This window comes from Octopus sinensis, linkage group LG4 (genome assembly GCF_006345805.1).
Source record: "Octopus sinensis linkage group LG4, ASM634580v1, whole genome shotgun sequence".
NCBI classification, from domain to species: domain Eukaryota; kingdom Metazoa; phylum Mollusca; class Cephalopoda; order Octopoda; family Octopodidae; genus Octopus; species Octopus sinensis.
In genome coordinates, this window is record NC_043000.1 from 5,862,289 (window position 1) to 5,887,235 (window position 24,947).

Consider the following 24,947-nt stretch of genomic DNA (forward strand, 5'->3'; position numbering starts at 1 on the left):
TGTTACAGGCATCCACTACACAGTTATGTGGTTGGTGATAGGAAGGATATCAACACAGAGAAACCCAACTGAAAATAAAACATACCTGTTCTAAGAGTGTAGTGGATCACAGTAAGAATATAACGACCTATCCAACCCATTCATGTGAAAGTGGAATTTGAATGAATACTCTGTAAATTTCATGTGGTATTAGGGAAAATATATGCTTTGCATACAATCTAATGAGAACCTTTACATGGCTGCTAAGATCAGCAGCCAAATCTCTCTCAAACAACTTCCCATCCTCAAAGAAAAATGTAAAGGAATCACATATTGATTAATGCAATCCAAAAAGTCAAGGTGGTCATGGTCACAATGTATTTGAATATAAGTTTGCTTGGTCAGGGTTAACCGAAGATTAAACAATGGCAAAAGCCAAATAGCGTACAATTTTATGTAAATGCAAATTCAGTTACCTGGGGGAGTTTCTGAAATTAATCAAATTAAAGCATGGCTGCATGGTGAAGGAGCTCACTTTGCAACCACAAGGTTTGGGGTTCAGTCCCACATAACAGCAACTTGGACAATTGTCTTCTACGACAGCCCTGGGACAACCAAAGCCTTGTGAGTGAATTCAGTAGAGAGAGAGAGAAAGAGAGAGAGAGAGAGTGTGTGTGTGTGTGTGTGTGTGTGTGTGTGTGTGTGTGTGTGTGTGTGTGTGTGTGTGTGCATGTGTTTGTATCGCACCAGCACTTGACAGCCAGTGTTGGTTTGTTTATAACCCCATAGCAGACTTCAAAAAAATCTTAATTACTGGAATCAATTCGTTCAATGAAACTTTTCAAGGCTGAAACAAATAAAAGATAAAAGATGACATAAAGGAAAGAAGACAAATGAAGATTATTATAAAAAAACAAAATTTAATTATGAAATGTGTAAGTTCATTTTTATCTACATTTTTTGCCTTTTAATTTTCTTATTTTATTTTCAAAATCCTGAATCTACTTCTATGTCCATTATTTAAAATAAGCATACTGCATCATTTCAGAACTGGTGAATTTTGGTGCTGGATGAATTGAAGTGTCCATAACTGGAGATCTGACCTTGATGCGACGTATGTGAGTATCCCGGCCATTCTGATGATTGGAAAGAACTGCAAGTTGAATCATAAAAGTTCGTATATGTTTGTCATTTGAATCTTTGAGAGGAATCCTAACCCAACCAACTGGTTCGATTAGTTCCACTTGCTCAAGTTCGACTAAATCGTGGAAATTATTTCCTGCACGAATTGAGATTCTGAAAAAAAAAAAATGAATACTTGAATTATTATGGAAGACTTTCAAGGAAAAATTATTCCTGCTATAGCAAGAACATGGCACGATAAGGTAAACATTTTTTTCCTGAGCATATCTATAGAGGAGTACCAAGGTTAAGAAATTACTGAACATAAAGCCTATGAATTAGGGTTCAAATTACATCATTGTCACATAATTTAACTTAGTAAGAGCACCAATTTGTTTTAAAATAAAGTACTTGTCACAAAGATTTTACTGTTGCTGACCTGTCACATCATCCAACAGTTGGGGAGTTGCCTACACCAACAGCTGAATGATTGATTGGAGAGTTGATTACACCAACATTTGGAGAGTGATTGCCACTGATGCCAACATAATGCCATCAGATCATCCAACAAATGGTGATTTGCCTACAGCAACAGTTGGATGTTTGTGTACACCAAAACCAGGAGAGCTGATTACACCAACATTTGGAGACTCGGTGTTATACTACTAACATAACATTCGACTTGTTTGAGCACGCTTACGTTAAAAAACAATTTTAGAATGACTTTTTTTCTGTCAAAACGATAAAAATAACTGACAAAAAAAAAACAAAATTCTACCAAATCAAAAAATAAACTCAAATACTAAGCAAACAAAGATGAACCAACCCACTTCCATTGCGTGCGTGCGCACATGCACAAACACACACACACACACACACACACACACACACACACATTCGCATACCCCCTTTTATATACATACACATATATTCACACAGAACTGAAATGCTGTTTGATTTATTTTTTCAGCATACAATTTTCATCATCCCACTACCAAGTATGACATCACACCTTCCTTATTCATCTGCCACCCCTTCCTTTCTCATTCATAAACACAAAAGTATTATTATAGTAGATTATTTTGGTAACCATGGGAGCTATGAAAAAATACAAAGCCCAGCATCACCACCAGCTCATTCTACACATCTGTTTGCACAATTCCACCCAGCCGTTTGACCGTGAATCCCAAGACAAGAAAGAATCGCCCATATCAAATTTATATGTATAGATTTCACTAATTATTAATTACTTCTAACACTTTAGCATTTAAACCAACCATTTATTCTGTTTTATGTTCAAACTGGCCAGATCTTACCTTGCACACCAACCCAACAATGCCATTCTAAAAACAAACAACCACATCATTTAACCCTTTCGAGACCAACCCAGCTGAAACTGCCTCTGGCTCTGTAGTACCAATGTCTTGTTTTCATAAGTTCTGAAATAAAATCTTCCACCAAACCTTAGTCACAATTTATGCTCCTAACACAAGCTTAATGATAACTAAATTATTTTACTAAATTCTTTGTTATATAATTAATGGAAAGAAACACAGAGCATCTCAACAGAAATATGCTAACGAAAGGGTTAAATCTCAAAGCTACGAAATAATGAATGATTAATTCAAAACAATGTGAATGAATAAGCATTACATTTGACAGAATAATCTGAATGCTAAAGGGTTAGAACAAAATAAATCTTTTAGGTTTGTTGTACCTGTTGGGTGTGTAGCTCTCATCTGCTTTGTAATTTGTATAAAGACATATATCTTGAATAATTGTTTTCCGTCGGAATTGTACATTCACCAAGTGAGGTTGTGGACCATCTGATTGCCAATAGGTGTCAAAATCTTCATCTCGTAACTGTTCAACACCAAACCCTGTTTTAAAAAAAGAAATGCAACATCATGTAAATCCAACTAATACTATTTACAAAGAAAGACTTATGTATCTTGCGAGAGAGAGAGAGAGAGAGAGAGAGAAGGGGGTGTACAAGTGTATTTGAAGGTTTATTTAATGAAATCATCATCATCGTTTAACGTCCGTTTTCCTTGCTAGCATGGCTTGGACGGTTCAACTGGGGTCTGGGAAGCCAGGAGGTTGCACCAGGCACCAATCTGATCTGGCAGAGTTTCTACAGCTCGATGCCCTTCCTAACGCCAACCACTCCGTGAGTGTAGTGGGTGCTTTTTACGTGCCACCGGCATAGGTGCCAGGGGAGGCTGGAAACAGCCACAATTGGTTAGTGCTTTTTATGTGCCACCGGCACGGAAGTCAGTCAAGGCGACACTGGCATCAGCCATGTTCGGATGATGTTTTTTATGTGCCACCGGCACAGATATCACAACTACAATTTCCATTTGATTTTTATTTGATGTTGATGTTGATGTACTTGACTCAAAAGGTCTCCTCAAGCACAGCAGGTTGCCCTACGATCCTAGTTAATTATATCTATAATACTAAATGCAAACTTGTGTCTGTTCCTCCATCCAGCCAGCCAGGACCCCTGCATCTTAGTCTACATTTGCTCTGCAAAGACATATCATACCTTTTTGGAATCAGGATGATCCTGAGATTGAAAATCTGCCCTTCATTTGGTTCTTGAACATCCAGCATTGGGATCAGGTCTGGTCGAGGATTTGTTGGCATATGATAACAGTTGAAAATTCAAATTTTAAAAGAACACCACAGATTTGTGAATTTATAAGTTTTTTATTTAAACTGAATTTCAAGAAATACCATATTGGTAGAGCAGCCAGCTGGCAGAGTGGTTAGCACGCCGGGCGAGATACTTAGTGGGATTTCTTCTGCTGTTAAATTCTGAGTTCAAATTTCGCCAAGGTTGACTTTGCTTTTCATCCGTTAGGGGTCGATAAATTAAGTACCAGTTATGCACCGGGATCGATGTAATCGACTTAATCCCTTTGTCTGCCCTTGTTTGTCCCCTCTATGTTTAGCCCCTTGTGGGCAATAAAGAAATAAGGATCATTAGCACACCAGGCAAAATGCTTAGTGATATTTCTTCTGCTATTACGTTCTGAGTTCAAATTACACCAAGGTCGACTTTGCCTTTCATCCTCTCAGGGTTGATTAAATAAGTACCAGTTACACACGGGGTTTGATGTAATCAACTTAATCCCTTTGTCTGTCCTTGTTTGTCCCCTCTATGTTTAGCCTCCTGTGGGCAATAAAGAAAGAAATACCATATTGGTATCATCATCATTTAGCGTCCGCTTTCCATGCTGGCATGGATTGGACGGTTCAACTGGGGTCTGGGAAGCCAGAAGGCTGCACCAGGCCCAGTCTGATCTGGCAATGTTTCTACAGCTGGATGCCCTTCCTAACGCCAACCATTCCATGAGTGTAGTGGGTGCTTTTTACGTGCCACCGGCACAGGTGCCAGACGAGGCTGGCAAACGGCCACGATTGGATGGTGCTTTTTACGTGCCACCAGCACGGGGGCTAGGTGAGGCTGGCAACAGCCACAAACGGATGGTGCTTTTTATGTGCCACCGGCACGGGGGGCAGGCGGGGCTGGCAATGGCCACGAACGGATGGTGCTTTTTACGTGCCACCGGCACGGAGGCCAGTCGGGGCGGCGCTGGCAACGGCCACGTTCGGATAGTTCTCTTACGTGCCACCGGCACTGGTATCACTGCTGCAACTTCCATTGATGTTGATCGATTTTGATTCTCACTTGCCTCAACAGGTTTTCACAAGTAGAGTTTTGTGTCCCAAGAAGGAAAGGTATGCATAAGTGGACTGGCTACATCCCATGTAGAGGCCATAGGTTATGGTCTCACTTGTCCTGCCGGGTCTTCTCACGCACAGCATACTTCCAAAGGTCTCAGTCTCTAGTCATTTCCTCACCTCGTCCCAGGTTTTCCTGGGTCTGCCTCTTCCACAGTCAACCTCAGCAGAATTCAAACCCAGAATGTGACGACAGACAAAATGATAATAATAACCCTTTCTACTATAGACACAAGGCCTGAAATTTGGAAGAGGCTTATAGTAGATTACATCGACCCCAGTGTGTAACTGGTACTTAATTTATCGACCCTGAAAGGATGAAAGGCAAAGTCGACCTCAGAGGAATTTGAACTTAGAACATTGTGGTAAACAAAATACCTATTTCTATTTCTTTACTGCCCACAAGGGGCTACACACAGAGGGGACAAACAAGGACAGACAAACGGATTAAGTCAATTATATCGACCCCAGTGCGTAACTGGGACTTATTTAATCAACCCCAAAAGGATGAAAGGCAAAGTCGACCTTGGCAGAATTTGAACTCAGAACGTAGTGGCAGACGAAATACCACTAAGCATTTCGCCCAGCATGCTAATGATTCTGCTAGCTCACCACCTTGATGATGATGATGATGATAGTAAGATAATAATAATAATAATAATTTTGGTTAGCAACTTTGAGAGAGGAGGAGGAGGTAGAGCCAGTACAAACAGGTGTTTGCAAATTCAAATTTTTTATCTTTTACTTAGTCATTAGACTGTGGCCATGCTGGGGCAGTGCCTTGAAGAATTTTTAGTCAAATGTATTGACCCCGGTACTTATTTTTTAAAGTATTCTATTGGTCTCTTTTGTCGAACCACTAGGTTATGGGGGACATAAACACACCAGCATCAGTTGTCAATCAGAGGTGTGGGGACAGACACAGACATGAAGACACACAGACATGAAGACACACATACATATACAGAGTGCAATGGGTAAATTGTCACCAATTTATATTTTTAATTTCACGCATGCGCATTCTTTGTTTTTTGATTCTGTCAACTACACAGTATAGTAGGGTCAGTTGGGCACTGTCTGTGAGAAAAACAGCACCATGAAGCAATTCACTCTACCAGAAATTTGGAAACGACCTGCTGTACTGCTTGGCATTCACACCAGAAGTGAAAGAAGCCCATCGTATATATATATATATATATAAGTATATCTATGTATGTGTGTCTGTGTTCGCCCCCCCCCACCATCACCACTTGACAACCAGTGTTGGTGTACTCTTTTATTCTTTTACTTATTTCAGTCATTTGACTGTGGCCATGCTGGAACACCGCCTTTAGTCGAGCAAATCGACCCCAGGACTTATTCTTTGCAAGCCTAGTACTTATTCTCTTGGTCTCTTTGGCCGAACCGCTAAGCTATGGGGACGTAAACACACCAGCATCGGTTGTCAAGCGATGTTGAGGGTTCAAACACAAACACATACATATATACGACGGGCTTCTTTCAGTTTCCGTCTACCAAATCCACTCACAAGCCTTTGGTCGGCCTGAGGCTATAGTAGAAGACACTTGCCCAAGGTGCCACGCAGTGGGAATGAACCCAGAACCATGTGGTTGGTAAGCAAGCTACTTGGTGTATTTATGTCTCCGTAATTTAGCAGTTCAGCAAAAGAGACTGACAGAATAAGTACCAAGCTTAAAAATTAAGTACTGGGGTCAATTCATTCGACTAATAACCTTTCAAGGTAGTGCTCCAGCATGGCCACACTCAAATGACTAGAACAAGTAATACATATATATGGCACGTAACAAACACCATCCGATCGTGGCCCTTCGCCAGCCTCGCCCGGCACCTGTGTCGGTGGCACATAAAAAGCACCCACTACACTCAAGTGGTTGGCGTTAGGAAGGGCATCCAGCTGTAGAAACTCTGCCAGATCTGACTGGCCTGGTGCAGCCTTCGGGCTTCCCAGACCCCAGTTGAACCGTCCAACCCATGCTAGCATGGAAAGCAGACGTTAAACGATGATGATGATGATATATATATATTATACACACACACACAGACTATCGGCATTTTCAACTTGTGCTTTCCACATTAATTTCCAAATAAGATATAAGGTTTCAAGCTTATGAGGTAGCGATGGTTGAGATCCTATGTCATTTGATAATTTCTTCAAAACTAATGCCAAAAAAAAGCTTTAGAAAGCAAAATTGGCTTTTTGTTGTCTCCTTCACAGGTAATTTATCTCTTGTTCTGTAAAACTCATTACAGAGTTTTAGCGTTATATCCGTTATATTAAAACACCATTCCCCAGTGTCAGTTGTGAAGTAAGGAATGGGAAGAAAAAAAAATAGAAGCTTCTGGAAAACTTGAACTGTTAGTTGGTCTTGATTCCAAACAGAATCTAATCTGCTTCACATTTGCCACAAATGCTCATGAGAAAACCTTAAATATTCCTGTAATTTTTTTTCAATTCATCATCATCATCATTTAATGTCGGTTTTCCATGCTAGCATGGGTTGGACTGTTTGACAGGAGCTGGAAAGCCAGAGGACTGTACCAGGCTCTATTGTCTGCTTTGCCATGGATTCCACGGCCAGATGCTCTTCCCAATGCCAAACACAGAGTTCATTGGATGCATTTTACACCAGCACCAGCACCAGTGGGGTCACCAAATAACTTGCAAGACAAGAGTCCTCTCAATTGAGGGGTGGAGAGTAGTATTTGTGCCTGGTGATGAAAGGTTAGACAAGAATAAGTGTCTTGCAGAAGAGGAGATACATGGCTACCTCAGACGGATAAGGAGAGAAGAGAGGAAAAGAGATAGTGAAGAAGATATATTGGGACTTCCCCTCAAGTTACAAGGTGTGTATAATATATACATATACATATATATATATATTGTGTGTGTGTATAAGAGGCAGTACTGAAAAGTTCTTGGTTTTAAGAGTATCGCGAAAGGCTTGGTTGGAAGTCCAACCTTCCAAGTTCTTTTACAGGGCTTAGAAAGACTGAAGGACTGCAGCAAAAAGTGTGAATCTGAACTGAAATATGTTGAATATATATACATATATACATATGCATATATGGGTACAGGACGTCACCAACAGTAAACAACATGAAATACGAAAACAAATGAGTTCAATACGCAAACGAGAGAAACAAATGGAAAACAGGACAAGTAATATAAAGAATGACCCTTCATCCATTGTCGGCTGTCTGTCTACTCCTTATTTCTAGCACTGAACGACAATATGAGTCTTCAAAGACAGTTGCTCCCATAAGTAACAAAATAAAATTTGGGATTTATGGAGGGTCAAAGTTAGGACCAAAACCAGGACAGTGGAGACATACAAGGAAACCAAACAAAAACAAATGTGGAGTGTTGTGAGACCAGAATGAGAGGAAAATAGTGAATGCTGGAGAAATATTTTCTTTGACAAGAGAAAAGATAGAAGAGAGAGATAGGATACATCCAGTCCTTAGGACAGTCCTTAAAGAAAAGATGATCATGTGAGGAAAAGCAAGATGGACGAGGGTCACGTGTAACAAGAGAGAGAACAGGAGAAAGAGGGGGAGAGAAAGAGAACAAGAGAAAAAGGGAGAGAGAGAGATAGAGACAGATAGAAAATGGTGAAGGGGAGAAAGAAGGGAATTGGAGAAAGGATGAGAGAGAAAATGATGGGGGAGAAAAACGATATAGAGTAGAGTCACATGGTGTCCAGATCCTGATTTGAATGACTTTGCCAGGTGGTGCTATTAAGTGACACATGGCCTGGGCCAATACTGGCTGAAACCTACCAAAGTATCAAAGTATATATACAAGGGGGTACCCAAAAGTAACCAGTAACTGGAGATGTTCTCTGTGGGACAAGCCCTTTGTAGTTAAAGCTTCCACCACTAGAAGTCACTTGATGTGACCCTCAGGCATCAGGTCGCATGTAATCCTACTGCCATGTGGTGCATCTTTGCTTTATAGTGCTTTTCCCCAGTTCATCAATTTTTGCTGTGGCTGAAATGAAGGAATAGCCTGCTTCCATGAAATTCTGTTTTCTGCTGGGGAAAACAGCAGCCAAAACAGTGGTCATCCTTCTAACAGCTTACAAGGATGCTGCCATGAACAAAACACAAGTTTACAAGTAGTTTTCATGCTTTAGGAGTGGTCACTTGTCGCTTGAAGACCAACCTCATTCAGGGCATCTGTCGATCTCCTGAATGAATGAAAATTCATAAACTGACCTTAGAAGACAATCACCGAATAATTGATAAACTTGTTGATATGACTGGTGTGTCCTGGAGCTCCTGCCAACGAATTTTGAATGAATAATTGTAATTGAAAAGAGTTGCAGCAAAATTTGTGCCTCACTTAGTCACAGAAGATCAAAAGCAGTCACAACTGAATGCATGTTGTGAACTGAAAGAGCAGCTGAAAATTGATCTGGAACTTTTTTTCAAAGGTCTTCACTGGAGACAAAAGCTGGTGCTATGAAGTCAATAGAAGTGTAAGCATGTAAAACTAAGTGAATAAAATGCTGAGCTGAGACCCCCTTCGGTCAGGACTGACCATGGGCCTGCACCTAGAAAGTTACCCTCCCAGGCACAAGTCCAGGCAAGGCTGTTTATGGAAGACCAGCAGTTGCCCATGCATACCAGCTTCCCCTCTCCACGCCACTGATGTTATCCAAGGGAAAGGCAAGGGCCGATACAGCTTGGCACCAGTGACGTCACAACTCATTTCTACAGCTGAGTGAACTGGAGCAACGTGAAATAAAGTGTCTTGCTCAAGAACACAACATGCAGCCCAGTCCGGGATTCGAACACACAACCTCATGATCTTAAGCTCGATGCTCTAACCACTGAGCCATGCACCTTCAAAGTGAATAAAATATATATCTATAATATAAATTGGACATGGGTGATCATTGTATTCTTTCTTGTCTTGAGGTTCACAGTCGAACGGCTGGGAGGATTCCCATGAAAAATGGCACACATGGAGACGGGTTCATAGATTGGAAAGCAGTTTGTATTTTTTTCCTAACCCCCATACTTACCGAGAAAATTGATTCAAACTTTTTTCTTATGGAATTCCCCTCTTTCTTCCGCCATTAAAACAACCAGTTGCTTAGAAGCTGTTTTCTGATGGGGTGGAGTCAGGAAATTTTCATACAGTTGGAGGATCCAATTGAAACAGGGGACCCAAAATGATAAGATTGAGAAATGCTGTTTATAGATTATACCTAACTGAAAACGATCATAGCCACAACATCCAAACAGACCGGGTGAAACCGGGCTTAGCTGCTAGTGTGTATATATATATATATATATATATATTATTATTTATTAATTATTATTATTCTGATCCCCCTAGTCGCCACTCTGTTTACTATTTCAGCCTCGCCTCGTTTTTGCATATTCTGTATAATTCACTAGTTATCGTTATAGATATTTAAGATCTATCTCCCTTACAGAGCTGATTAGAAATTGGCTGCCGGTTCTTCGCGGGGTTTCTCTCCCCCTCTTTTTACATTGTCTGTCTGGACTCCTCTTCCTACTCCTCGACATGGCTATGCATACTTAAGCTAGTAACCTGCCTCACTCTTGATTCCGAATTCCTTTTGCCAAGTCTGTCCGTAACGAAGTGATCCCAAGATAAGAAATCTTTGAACTTTAATTCATCCGTATCTCTATTTATTATTATTATTTATTAATTATTATTATTCTGATCCCCCTAGTCGCCACTCTGTTTACTATTTCAGCCTCGCCTCGTTTTTGCATATTCTGTATAATTCACTAGTTATCGTTATAGATATTTAAGATCTATCTCCCTTACAGGGCTGATTAGAAATTGGCTGCCGGTTCTTCGCGGCGCGCCCGCCCTACCCACCCCCACCACCAATACCGGATATCTCTATTTTGCTCCAACAATACCAGATGTGGTTTCTCCCACCACCACCATTATAGGTGTCTACTCTTTGAACCCCCCTCTTCAATACGCTATTTTACCATGCATTACCCCTCTCTCGATATCCTACGTTCTACTTGCCTAGAACCTGTCCTCTGAACCACCCCTCCCACTGGTGCTCCCCTATATTTCTGCACCCCCCCACCACCATTATAGGTGTCTACTCTTTGAACCCCCCTCTTCAATACGCTATTTCACCATGCATTACCCCTCTCTCGATATCCTACGTTCTACTTGCCTATTACCTGTCCTCTGAACCACCCCTCCCACTGGTGCTCCCCTATATTTCTGCACCCCCCCATAAAAAAAAAGCACCATCCGAACGTGGCCGATGCCAGACCCCTCTGGCACCTGTGCAGGTGGCACGTAAAAAACACCCACTACACTCGCGGAGTGGTTGGCATTAGGAAGGGCATCCAGCTGTAGAAACACTGCCAGACTAGACTGGAGCCTGGGGCAGTCCCGAGCTCTCCAGACCCCGGTCGAAACCGTCCAACCCGTGCTAGCGCGGAAAACGGACGTGAAACGATGATGATGATGATGATGATGATGATATAAGCATGTTTATATATATATATATATATAGACTGGTAGTTAGTGACTTTAGGATCAGGACTAAAAGGACGACTAGAAGACGACCAACATGGAGAAGAAGGGTCTGGAAGCTTAAAGACCCTGCGAATGGACAGAGATTTAGAGACATGTTACTTGAAGCCTTTGACGAAATAGAAGGGGGTATAGCTACACATGGGGTAGAAAAAAACTGGACGCTTCTGAGGGACAACCTGCTGAAAGCCACTGACCAGATCTGTGGCTGGTGCAAAGTCTCCTCAAGACCCAAAATAACGTGGTGGTGGAACAATATTGTTGACAGGGCTATTAGACAAAAGAAACAGGCTTGGAAGGACTGGAAGAACGGTGGTAGCAGGGAAGTGTATCAGACTGCCAGAAGCGAAGCTAGGAGGCAGGTGTATTTAGCCAGAGGGGAAGCAGATAAGAAAAAATTTGCCAATGTTCTGCGCCGTGGGGATGAAAGACTTGAGGTATTTCGTGTTGCAAGACAATGTGTGAGAGAGAATCGTGATGTGGTAGGAGAGAAATGTGTTCGCAAGGATGACGGTTCACTTACGCTAAATGAGGATGCAAAGAGAGAGGCTTGGAGACGCCACTATGAAAGGTTGCTGAATGAGGAAAATGAATGGGATAAAGAGAGTCTGCCGAATGTCAACCCAACAGAGGGACCAGCAATCCGAGTTGACAGTTCCTTAGTAGTTAAGGCAATTACAAGCATAAAAACAGGGAAAGCCCCAGGCCCATCAGGAATTACTGCAGAGATGCTCAAAATATCTGGTAGTGTCGGCTATAGCCTAGTCACCCGTATAGTTAACCAGGTGATACACGAAGGAGTCATACCCAATGACTGGTGTAGCAGCATAATAGTCAACTGCTACAAAGGTAAAGGTGACGACCTAGATACAAATAACTACAGGGGTATCAAGCTGCTGGATCAGGTAATGAAGGTTACGGAGAGGGTTATAGCCCAATTAATTAGAGAGAGAGTTAGCTTAGATGAGATGCAGTTTGGGTTCGTGCCAGGGAAAAGTACTACTGATGCTATATTCCTGGTAAGACAGCTGCAGGAGAAATACCTAGCCAAAGATAAGCCCCTGTACCTGGCTTTTGTTGACATGGAGAAAGCCTTTGACAGGGTCCCCCGATCCCTTATCTGGTGGTCAATGAGGAAACTAGGGATAGATGAATGGTTAGTGAGAGCTGTGCGAGCCATGTACAGAGACGCTGCTAGTAAGATGAGGGTTGGCAACAGGCACAGTGAAGAATTCCGGGTAGAGGTTGGGGTCCACCAAGGTTCAGTCCTCAGTCCCCTCCTATTTATCATAGTCCTCCAGGCAATAACGGAGGAATTCAAGACAGGATGCCCCTGGGAGCTCCTCTATGCTGATGACCTTGCTCTAATTGCTGAGTCACTATCAGAACTGGAGGAGAAGTTTCAGGTGTGTAAACAAGGATTAGAATCGAAGGGTCTTAGAATCAACCTAGCCAAAACCAAAGTCCTAATAAGTAGGAAGGTAGACCAATCACAAACAACTTCAGGTAGATGGCCCTGCTCGATCTGTAAAAAAAGGTGTAGGTAGAAACTCTATAAGATGCACCAAGTGTAAGCTTTGGACACATAAGAGGTGCAGCAATGTCAAAGGAAGGCTAACTAGGAAAATAGTTTTTGTATGTGGCAGATGCTCAGGAGCAATAAACACTGAAAATGCTCTGAGACCAACTTCTGCCACATTCCTGGGAGAAAAACTAGAAGTAGTTGATAGCTTCCGCTACCTAGGTGACCAAGTCAGTAGCAGGGGTGGGTGTGCTGAAAGTGTAACTGCTAGAGTAAGAATAGCCTGGGCAAAGTTTAGAGAGTTCTTACCCCTGCTGGTGACAAAAGGCCTCTCGCTCAGAGTAAAAGGCAGACTGTATGATGCATGTGTACGTACAGCCATGCTACATGGTAGTGAAACATGGGCCGTGACTGCTGAGGATATGCGTAAGCTCGCAAGAAATGAAGCCAGTATGCTCTGATGGATGTGTAATGTCAGTGTTCATAATCGACAGAGTGTAAGTACCTTGAGAGAAAAGTTGGACCTAAGAAGCATCAGTTGTGGTGTGCAAGAGAGGCATTTGTGCTGGTATGGTCATGTGACGAGAATGGCTGAAGATAGTTGTGTGCAAAGTGCCACACCCTAGCAGTTGAGAGAACCTGTGGAAGAGGTAGACCCAGGAAAACCTGGGACGAGGTGGTGAAGCACGACCTTCAGACTTTAGGTCTCACCAAGGAAATGACTAGAGACCGAGACCTATGGAAGTATGCTGTGCGTGAGAAGACCCGGCAAGACTAGTGAGACCATAACCCGTGGCCTCTACCTGGTATGTAGCCAGTCGACTTATACATACCTTTCCTTCTTGGGACACAAAACTCCACCTGTGAAGACCCGTTGAGGCAAGTGAAAATCAAAATCAAATCAGATATCAGAAAGCAGAACCAAAATCGAAGTCGATCAACATCAATGGAAATTGTGGCTGTGATACCAGTGCCGGTGACAAGTAAGCGAACCATCCGATTGTGGCCGTTGCCAGCGCCGCCCCGACTGGCCTCCGTGCCGGTAACACGTAAAAGCACCATCCGTTCGTGTCTGTTGGCACGTAAAAGCACCATCCGTTCGTGGCCGTTTGCCAGCTCCGTCTGGCACCTGTGCGGGTGGCATGTAAAAAGCACCCACTACACTCGCGGAGTGGTTGGCGTTAGGAAGGGCATCCAGCCGTAGAAACACTGCCAGATCAGACTGGGCTTGATGCAGCCTTCTGGCTTCACAGACCCCAGTTGAACCGTCCAACCCATGCTAGCTTGGAAAACGGACGCTAAATGATGATGATGATATATATATATATATATATATATATATATATATGTAAATGTATGAATGATATGTATCACTTATGTGTGAGTGTTAGTATATGTGTTTGATTCTGTCTCCTCGACTCATTATGTACTAATTATAAACAAACATAGCTGTATTATAAGCAGTACTGTTTGCTTATAATCTCCTATGAAAATACGCCCAAACTAGGGGGTTAAAAACATTACATTTGTTGGGAACAGAAGAGGGTTGGCAACAGCAAGAGCATCCTGGCATAGCAAATGTGCCTCGACAAATCTCATCTGAGCCATGCAAGTGGAGTAAAGCAAACATGAAAATGATGATAATTATGATGATGGTGTGTAAAATGGTGCAGCTTCTAAAACAATGGCCAACTATGACTTTCCAGTTTTTGTCCCTTCTACTACTACTACTACTACTACTACAGTGGCTTTGGCTCCTTGAAGATGATTCATCTCATGTGTTGTCTACCTAGGTCCAGCTAACTCATGCTTCTCCACTCATCTCATCATCACTAGCCACTCCCAGAACCTGCACTAATCACTTTCCCCAGACCCAATCCTTCCCCACCAGATGTCCATCCTTCCAGTATTCACTCCCTGCCTGTGTTTTTCCTGCAGTTGTGCAAGAACATCAACAACCACAGTAACCTAACCAGTTTTAGAAGACCTGTACAGGGTATGCATACCACCCTGTTCTCTAGACCAAGCCATTACAAAAAGATTAAAATTTTTTAAAAAGTACTTTATGTTAGCCCAGTTCACCAAGATATGCGAAATAGGTAACAGACTAGTTGGGAATGTTACTGGCAACAAACCATCATCAGAAATGGGGTAAAAAACTTATTTTTCATCTGTTTTATTCCATGAAACCAGACCTTAAGCACAATCTCTTAAAATAGATATTTTTTTTTCCTTTTAGGCAAATAAGATTCCTACCATTTATTCTAACCCAAATCCTAACCATAATATTTTTGGCTCCATGTCATAAAAAAAAAAATACTGCCAAAGTCAACAATAACGATTTGAATAATTGTTACTATTTAAGAGAACGTATGACGTTTTTCTTCTTTCTTATTTTTTTCTTTTCTTTTGGTTAAATCTTTCAAAAAGGAAACATAAGTATTATGACAGAAGTTTGTTGGCACATTATTCAGCAGAGGGACATAATTTTAACAATTTCCTTTTTTTTCCTTTTTTTCACTATTATTTCAAAGACAATTATTTCCTGCATATATCATCATCATCATCATCATCATCATCATTTAGCGTCTGCTTTCCATGCTAGCATGGGTTGGACGGTTCGACTGGGGTCTGTGAAGCCAGAAGGCTGCATCAGGCTCCAGTCTGATCTGGCAGTGTTTCTGAAACCAACAAGGCAGCCTTACACAGAAAATCTGTCTCAATAAATCCCATCTGAGCCATCGTAAATATGAGAAAATAACGTGTATCCAAGGTTTGGTTATTGCTAGTTGAGAACTCTGTGTGTGTGTGTGTGTGTGTGTGTGTGTGTGTGTATACATATATAGACATATACATACATATATAGGCACAGGTATGGCTATGCGGTAAGAAGCTTGCTTCCAAACCACATGGTTTCAGGTTCAGTCCCACTGCATGGCACCTTTGACCTTGTGAGTGAATTTGGTAGACAGAAACTTGAAGAAGCCCATTGTGTGTGTGTGTATATGTATATATATCTCTCTGTTGATTTTCTCATGTTCCTTTCTGTTAAAGAGCATATGTATATATATATAATTGAAAACCAAGAGGAGAGTGGAAATGTATGTATGTATGTATGTATGTACCTATGTATGTATGTATGTATGTATCTATGTATGTATGTATGTGTGTGTGTGTGTCTGTATTTGTCCCCCACCATTACTTGATAACCAATGTTGGTATGTTTACGTCCCCGTAACTTAGTGGCTCGAGAAAAGAAACCAATAGAATAGGTACCAAGCTTTACAAAAGAATAAGTACTGGGCTCAATACATTCAACTAAAAATTCTTCAAGGCAGTGCCCCAGCATGGCCACAGTCTAATGACTGAAACAAGCCAAAGTTAAAAGTCAAAAGATGCACACACACATCATCATCATCATCATTTAATGTCCGCTTTCCATGCTAGCATGGGTTGGACAATTTGACTTAGGACTGGCGAACGAGATGGCTGCACCAGGCTCCAATCTGATCTGGCAGAGTTTGTACAGCTGGATGCCCTTCCTAACGCCAACCACTCCAAGAATGTAGTGGGTGCTCTTACATGCCCCCCAGTACGAGGGCCAGTCAGGCGATACTGGCAACAGCCACGCTCAAATGGGTTTTTTTTACATGTCACCTATGCAGTAGCAAGTCCAGTGGCACGGGTAACACCCTAGCTCAAATGTTTTCTTTTTCACATACCACTGACACAAGTGCCAGTAAGGCAACGCAGGTAATGATCACATTCGAGTGGTGCTTTTTATGTGCCACTGGCATGGGGACCAGTCAGCGACCCTGGCAACAATCACGCTCGGATGGTGCTCTTAGCACTCCACTAGCACGGATGCCAGTCATGCGGTGCTGTCATCGAATTTGATTTTGATTTCACTTGCCTCAACACGTCTTCGCAAGCAGAGTTTAGTGTCCAATGAATGAAAGGTATCCCTAAGTGGGCTGGTGACACCGCTGGCAAAGGCCACAGCTTATGGTCTCACTTGGCTTGCCGGGTCTTCCCACACACATACATTATATGTATGTATGTATGTATATATATATATATATATATATATATATATATATATTAGAAGAAATGAGGTAATCAGAAGATCGGATGGTTTATATTTACAGATATTCATTTATATAATACATTTTTTACATATATATATCATATCATTCAGATCATAAGTGCTTTCTCCCATTCTAGTGGGGTTTTCAAATCAAAATTTTTATTTGAAAACCCCACTAGAATGGGAGAAAGCGCTAATGATCTAAATATGATATATATGTAAAAAATGTAATATATAAATAAATATCTGTAAATATAAACCATCCGATCTTCTGATTACCTCATTTCTTCTAATATATAATACCTGTACATCATCTCCAAACCTTCCAATATATATATATATATATGTGGATGGATGAATGGATGGGCAGAGAAGCTATAAGGACTGTATCAACCACCTTCTTGAAGCTATGTGTTTTATACCAACCACCTACAACATCTACTGAAAGCTGCGTGGACTAAGCTAACAACTGTTCAGAGGACTTAAACCAGTGAAGAATACAAGAATATTATTACCTGGTTTACAGGATGAAAGTGACCAAACAGCTTGATTACCAACTTCTCTGATTTTACCTTCTCGTTCATCTTCAAAGATTGCAGCCTCTTGGCAGGTGTTTAGTTTGACAGCCATCACACAGACAACTGAAGAAGTTGCAGAGGCAACTGAAAAAGGAAAATATTCATTAAAAAAAAGGAAAAGAAAAGCAAAATTGAAACTTTTAACCAACATTAAAAAACTTCAGATCTTTTCACTTTGACCAGAAGATTTTTTTAATAATTTTTTGTAACTAAACACTTTTAAACTTCGTATACTGGTAGAACGTGTCACATAAAACATCTTTTTCTCTTGGCGTTCTTTTCTCTCCTTGTTTCTTTCTGTGGAAGAGCATAGGCTTGAAACGTTAAAGACTTTTTCACTTCCTGACTGTTATACTAATACATCTGTTTCTTGTCTACACCACCTGTCTTCGTCTTTTGTTTTTTTGTGAATTCTTCCCCTATATATATCACATTGCAGTTGTAAACGAATTTCACCTGCATACAAGTGGTGTCCTTCAATTTATATCCCTCATGAAAATATGTCTAGGCATGGGGATATATTACCTTACTTGGAGACAGGTAAGGCTTGGTAACAGGAGTATACAGTGGTATAAAATCTAATTCAATAAACTTCATCTGATCAACGTGAGCAGTGAAAAGTGGACATAAAACAATAATTATGAAGATGATGATGAATGAAAATAATAATCTAAATATGTGCAGGCAGGATTTGGTAAACAGAAACTGAAAGAAGGCCTCTGTGTGTGTGTGTGTGTGTGTGTGTGTGTGTGTGTGTGTGTGTGTGTGCGTGCGTGTGTCCCACCACTGCTTGACAACCAGTGTTGGTGTGTTTGCATCCCTGTAACTTAGCAGTCCAGCAAAAGAGACTAATAGAATAAGTACCGTGCTTAGAAGAAAAATAAATACTGGGGGTCAACTGGAAATTCTTCAATGTGGTGCCCCAGCATGGCCTCAGAGTCTAATGACTGTAACAGGTAACAGGTAGAAGATAATAATAAAGCTTTATTGCATTATTGTATGATTTTATTCTTAATAAAAAGTGGGTGGGGAGAACACTTTACAACTAATATCAGGTATTATATGTACCTCTAGTTTTAGTCATGGTTTTGGTGAAAAAAACTGTGTATCAGACATGGCATTTTATGGTATTTTGTAAATACAAATACATACTTGAAGACAAATTACAACAAGGAAGAACATAGAGCAATGTAATCTTAGGTACATTATGACTGATAAAAAAAACGTACGTCACAGTTGGAATGCTTTTTATCATTGTTCTATTTACCTATGGCACCAAACAACAGGAATGTTTAGGGCTTTATATATTTATATACAAGAACATAAAGGAGTTAATAAGCTTTTTAACCATTGTTTTAATCTGCCTCTGTATGAAATACTAGTGTGAATAACAATGGAGAACTTTTGTGTGGTCACCCGACCTGCCAGACATAGCAGCCATATCTCCCTCAAATCATACTTATTGACTTCAAAAAGAATGTGCATACACACATCATCATCATCATCATCGGCACAGGAGCCAGTACAGCAGCACTGGCAATGACCTCACTTGAATGTTTTTTCACGTGCCCCCAGTACAAGTGCTAGTAAGGCGACGCAGGTAACGACCACACTTGAATGGTGTTTTTAACATGCCATTGGCACGAAGGCCAGCTTGTTGCACTGGCAACAATCTCACTCGTATGGTACTCTTAGCGTTCCACTAGCAACGGATGCCAGTCACCGAGTTTGATTTCGATTTCAATTTCACTTGCCTCAACTAGTCTTCGCAAGCAGAGTTTAGTGTCCACAGAAGGAAAGGTACGCATAAGTGGACTGGATACGCCCCTGGCATAGGCCACATTCATATATAAATATAAAAAGAACAGGATGGTCTTGGACAGAACATCTTTGATCATAGATCTGCTGGGTCAAGGCTGGCTTGCACCTAAACAACAACTGTGGAATTTTGCATTGAGAACAAATGGTTCAGGCTTTGTCTCATCAAGGCCAATGCACACCTCATAAACTTTTGTTTTTTTCCATCCTATAAAACATTTAATAATTCTCATTATTATTATCATTACTAAGTGAGAGAGTAAATGCATACCATCAAAGTGACATTGGGGTACAATATACAAAGCCCAATATACCCATCATGAATACCTGTCTCATAAGGGTACACCAGGTACATGCATCTCAACTATATGCATGTGACATGGTGATCTCATATCAAGATAAACAGTGCATGACCTTGCAGGTGGGGCCCAGTTAGAATTTTTTTCAAGTTGAGTAGCCTGTCCCATGCAAAAGGTTCCTGAATGAGAATTGTATAAGGATGATGAACGAAACACTGATGTTTCCAGAGATGATTTGTTCAAACCCCAAAGAATTCCTCTCAACACATAGCTGTGATGCTCCCCAACTACTTCTGTTCATGATCAGAGATGCACATATCATCACCCACTAAGGAGCATGCTCAACTGGTCAAACAACTGACCAGCAAATCTGTGTTATTGAGCAGAATATTTGCTGTAGCCCATCTTTTATACCAAGACAAAATAATGTTCATGATAACTCATCCAATCAGTTACAATCAGAAGCCATGAGAGCCAGTGCCTGGTACTGCATCAGGGCATTTATTATTACTATTATTATTATTATTATTTCCCCTCCCCACAAAATTTCAGGCTTTGTGCCTACAACAAAAAGGATTATTATTATTATTATCATTAAAAAGGTGGCAAGCTGGTAGAACAGTGAGCACACAGGGAAAAGTGCTTTGTGGCATTTCATCCATCTTTATGGTCTAAGTTTAAATTCCGCCAAGGTTGACTTAGCCTTTCATCCTTTTGGCAGGAGTCAATAAAATAAGTACCAGTTCAGCACTGCTGAGATCAATGTAATCAACTTATCCCCTCCCCCAAATTAACAGCCTTGTGCCAAAATTTGAAACCATTATTATTATTATTATTATTATTAAGGTGATGAGATAGCACAATTGCTGGCATATCAGACAAAATGCTAAGAGGAATTTCTTCTAGTTCTTTACGTTCTGGTTTCAAAAACCACCCGGGTCAACTTTGCCTTTCTATAAAACAAAGTACCAGTCATGTACTGGGGGTGGGGGTGTAATTGATGATCCCCCTTCTCCTCAAAATTTCTGGCATTAAACCATTATTATTAGAACTACTACTACTACTGCTGCTACTGCCACTACTACTACTCTATTGGCTATATCATTGCATGATATCTCAAATGACATTGCATTGTCATTTGATATATATTAATTGTTGTTATAACAACTTAAGATTATAATTAACTTTTTAGTTTGTTTTTATTTTATTTTACAATGATAATAGAATCTAATTTGAATCGAAAAGCAATTAGATGGTCATATTCGTTTCTGTAATTTAGTTGGAGGCAGAATGAAATCAATGCAATTGCTGTTTAACTTGAATTCCTGTGGGTTGATGACTGGGCAGAGAGCAATTCCAGAGGATAGCAGCCCAGAATACGAAAGAATGAGTTAATAGTAAGATTTGGTAAATGAAATATAGTATAAGTTGATAAGGCAGCGAGCTGGCAGAAACGTTAGCATGCCTGGCGAAATGCTTAGTGGTATTTCGTCTGCCGTTATGTTCTGAGTTCAAATTCCACCGAGGTCAACTTTGCCTTTCATCCTTTTGGGGTCGATAAATTAAGTACCAGTTATGCACTGGGGTCAATGTAATCGACTTAATCCCTTTGTCTGTCTTTGTTTGTCCCCTCTATGTTTAGCCCCTTGTGTGCAATAAAGAAATAAGAAATATAGTATGATTGGTTGATGAAGAGAGGTAAATATATCACAATAACTGGGTTGAAGTAACAGAATAAAAAGCACAGATACTGTTGTGTGACACTGTTTGATAAGTGTGCTCATGGACTGCTGAGTGAATCTTTGCCAATCAATTGGTGACCATCTCTTGCATGCAGTCGGGGATGTCTACACTATCGCAGACATGTGAGAAATACTGAAAGTAAGTTGCATTTCAGTTTTGTATAGAGTGAGCAACAAGTTAGAGGTAAAGTAGTTTCTAGCAATTGTTTTTGATTTTGTTGACTACACAGTATAGTAGGGTCAGTTGGGCACTGTCTGTGAGGAAAACAGCACCATGATGCCATTCACTCTGCCAGAAATTTGGAAACAACATGCTGTACTGCTTGGCATTCATGCCAGAAACTCCAATCTGAACATTTCAGAGTGTTTGAGTGTCAATCTGAGGACAGTACAGAGGATTCTATACTCATCTTTTACCTTTCATCCTTTCGGGGTCGATTAAATAAGTACCAGTTATGCACTGGGGTCGATGTAATCGACTTAATCCCTTTATCTCTCCCTGTTTGCCCCCTCTATGTTTAGCCCTCTGCGAGCAATAAAGAAATAAATATCTTAACTCTTTTATCATTCCACCTGAAACTGCTCGGTCAGTATAAAAATCCTCACCCGGGAACAAAAAAAGAAATTAGCCAGTCTGGTGGGTGTTAATAAGTGTGTGGAAAACAGGTATGAAAAAACAAATGCGCGCTGACGACCCTGGGGTGGGAGGGGACTTGAGGAAAATTCACAAGATCCACTTTTTCCATCATAAATTCGGGTAAAATGGATATATATTGATTTTTTTTTATGGAATCCCACGTTTTTGGTTATGAAGGATCCGATTCGGAAAAAAAAGCATTTCAGAAAATTGCATTTTCAAAATTTCATTATCTTATCACAGTTTTGTGACATTTGGCTGTTATTTCTAGCATGTGGATAGCCTGCTTGAAGGCCTGAGGGTACATTTTTTTTTTTTTTCCTTGAAAACTTGAAATTTTACAAACAAATTTTTTTCAAAATTGTAATCTTCGCATTTTTCTACGTATTTCGCAAAAAAAAAAAAAAAAAAAAAAAAAAAATTCCGGAAAAATGAAAAACTGATTTTTGAAAAAATTTTTTTAGAATCAGTTCCTCCATAACCAAAAGCATGGGATTCCGTAAAAAAAAAATCAATATAAAACCATTTTCCCAAAAGTTATGACGGAAAAATCAGACCTTGTGAATTTTCCTAAAGTCCCCTCCTCATCCCGCCAGGTTCGTCAGTGCGCATTTTCCTCCTGCATCTTGTAGCTCACCTGTGATGGACCGGCGTCCCGTCCAGATGGGGAACCTGTACTCCAAGGAAACCGGCCCTTATGAGCCAGGCATGGTTCGAGAAGGAACAAACAACCCGCCAGGCTCGTTAATTTTTTTTTTTTTTTTTCCCAGGTGAAAGTCTTTGGTTTTTAAGTAATCTAAATTAAATCTTTCCATCAAAATTTCATGTTAATTTACGTCCAAAATACCAGATACTAAATAATGACTAAGAATTTTACTAAATTCTTCATTATTTTCAAAATCAATTGAAACAAAGGCATAACAGAAATATGGTAAGAAAAGAACCTGATAGGCTGGAGACAGTTGTAAACAATATTTACTACATCAATTGATCCCAAGTATGGATCGGTTGAACCAGTTCCAGTGGATGCCTGCTTCCCCGTGTCACACATTTGTGATTTGTTTTAGAGAAATTAAGCGAAAGCTGTTAAATGTATTGCTTATTTATTCATAGATATGGATTAATCCATGCATTATCTTGGAGCTTCAAGATTTCGATGATGTGATTATCTCTTATCCTTTATTTGTTTCAGTCATTTGACAGTGGCCATGCTGGAGCACCGCCTTTAGTCGAGCAAATCGAAAGGTAAAGGATTTGAACTCATAACGTAAGGGCAGACGAAATGAAAAGAGTTAAGATATTGACAATAAACTGATAGTTGTCACAGATAGCATTCCTAGGGTTATGTCACACTGTTAGATATTTCCACGGGTTATGATAGATACAAGATATCAGCACATAGAATAATCGATATAAACCAAGTTAGGCTCACATTATTTGATAGCTAAATCAACAGTACATTCTTTGAAAGTTAAAAAATATATTTTCTCTCTCTCTCTCTCTCTCTCTCTCTCTCTCCCTACAAAACATTATAATTTGTTTTTAACTAATAACATAATCTTAGTTTTAAAAAAGATAAAACTTAATAATTTTACTTCTCTGTTCTTTTTGGTTTCTTTTGATTTTACTGTTGTTTTTTTAATTAGTAACTGGAATCGGCTAATAACCGAAATTAGTTTTAAAAAGATCGCCAAAATTCTTTGTCTTTTGATAAGACGAATCAATTAATATGTAACTGGGAGAATTAGCAATGTACCAGTAATTAGTGATATAAAGAGTGTTCGCATGATTCGTTTCTGTAGCATCAGAACGATTGCTTATGCAACTTTGTTCCATGCGAAATAATGCCGCCAAAATGGAACGATGTTAGAATACGGCAATTCAGTTCCATCGTTCATTTACGAGTTTCTATGAGATTTAAATATAAACTACATTCGATGTTTTTTGTAACTGTTGCTCTTGTCATTTTGTACTAATCGAGCAGCAGACGTATGATCAACGATGTTCCAGCCTTGACCATCCTGACTTTTTGTACTAATCGAAAACAAAGTTTTTTTCCAATATGCCCTTTCTTTTTATATATTGAAAAGTAAGATTTCAGGGAGATTTAGTAGTTATTTCTAGCAGGTTGCGAGTAGAACCTACCTAAGTTGGCTCGTTGTTGTTGTTGTTATTGGTTAACCTCAATCAAGCAGCCACGTGATCAAAACCAATCCAGATGTGACTATTCCGTCTTTTTTGTGGGACGTGGACAAATACACGACAATTGTCAAATGTGTTAGCCCATTTTTTAAAGACAGTGGATGTGATTCAAGGAAGATTCGGCTGCTAACTTGACACATCAAGCAACACCGTAAACTCCCACATTAAACCGTTGTTGTTATTGTTGCTGTTGACATTGAAAACAAGCATTTACGTTAATCTTAGAAGTAAATAAATGATAATTCAGAATTAACGTTACATAATATTCACAATATCTTGTTTAAGAAACACTAAAACCTTCGTAATTAAATCTAAATTGGAAAAATGTAACGAAATATTGAGTCAAGCTGGAAAGAAAGATGTGTTTACATCTAAGAAAACAGGAGAGATATGTTAAAGAATATATTAAGAGCCAGGCAATAGCGACATATTATGACATTTCTAGGTCTAAGAATTCCATTTGTTTTATTTTTTGGGGTCCTATCCTTCAAAATGTTTATCTATGCAGACATCAAACGAAGACAGTCAAAGATTACCTGAAATTCTCACATTTCCAAATAATGCGCGCAACCCTCACTTCCGGTACCAATAACCACAAATCTGGTGTTTTTAAAGGAAGAGTGTACAACAAAGGGGAATAATT

At 40.1% G+C, this 24,947-nt stretch overlaps 1 protein-coding gene across 1 annotated transcript; it reads right to left on the reverse strand.

Moving 5' to 3' along the window:
• Positions 1-879: 879 nt before the first annotated feature.
• LOC115210925 (anaphase-promoting complex subunit 10) lies at positions 880-24,947 on the reverse strand. The gene is made up of 4 exons (XM_029779714.2): positions 24,841-24,947; positions 17,544-17,690; positions 2,819-2,981; positions 880-1,275 (listed from the first exon to the last, which is right to left on the reverse strand). The coding sequence occupies exons 2-4, from the start codon at positions 17,656-17,658 to the stop codon at positions 996-998; spliced, it is 558 nt and encodes a 185-aa protein (XP_029635574.1). The 5' UTR covers positions 17,659-17,690; positions 24,841-24,947; the 3' UTR covers positions 880-995.

Coding starts and splice junctions, on each gene's coding strand:
- LOC115210925 (XM_029779714.2), bottom strand. CDS start 17,658: ATGGCTGTCAAACTAAACACCTGCCAAGAGGCTGCAATCTTTGAAGAT. Junction 2,982..17,543: donor ACTTTCATCCTGTAAACCAG/GTAATAATATTC, acceptor TTTTTAAAACAG/GGTTTGGTGTTGAACAGTTA. Junction 1,276..2,818: donor GAGAGCTACACACCCAACAG/GTACAACAAACC, acceptor TTTTTTTTTCAG/AATCTCAATTCGTGCAGGAA.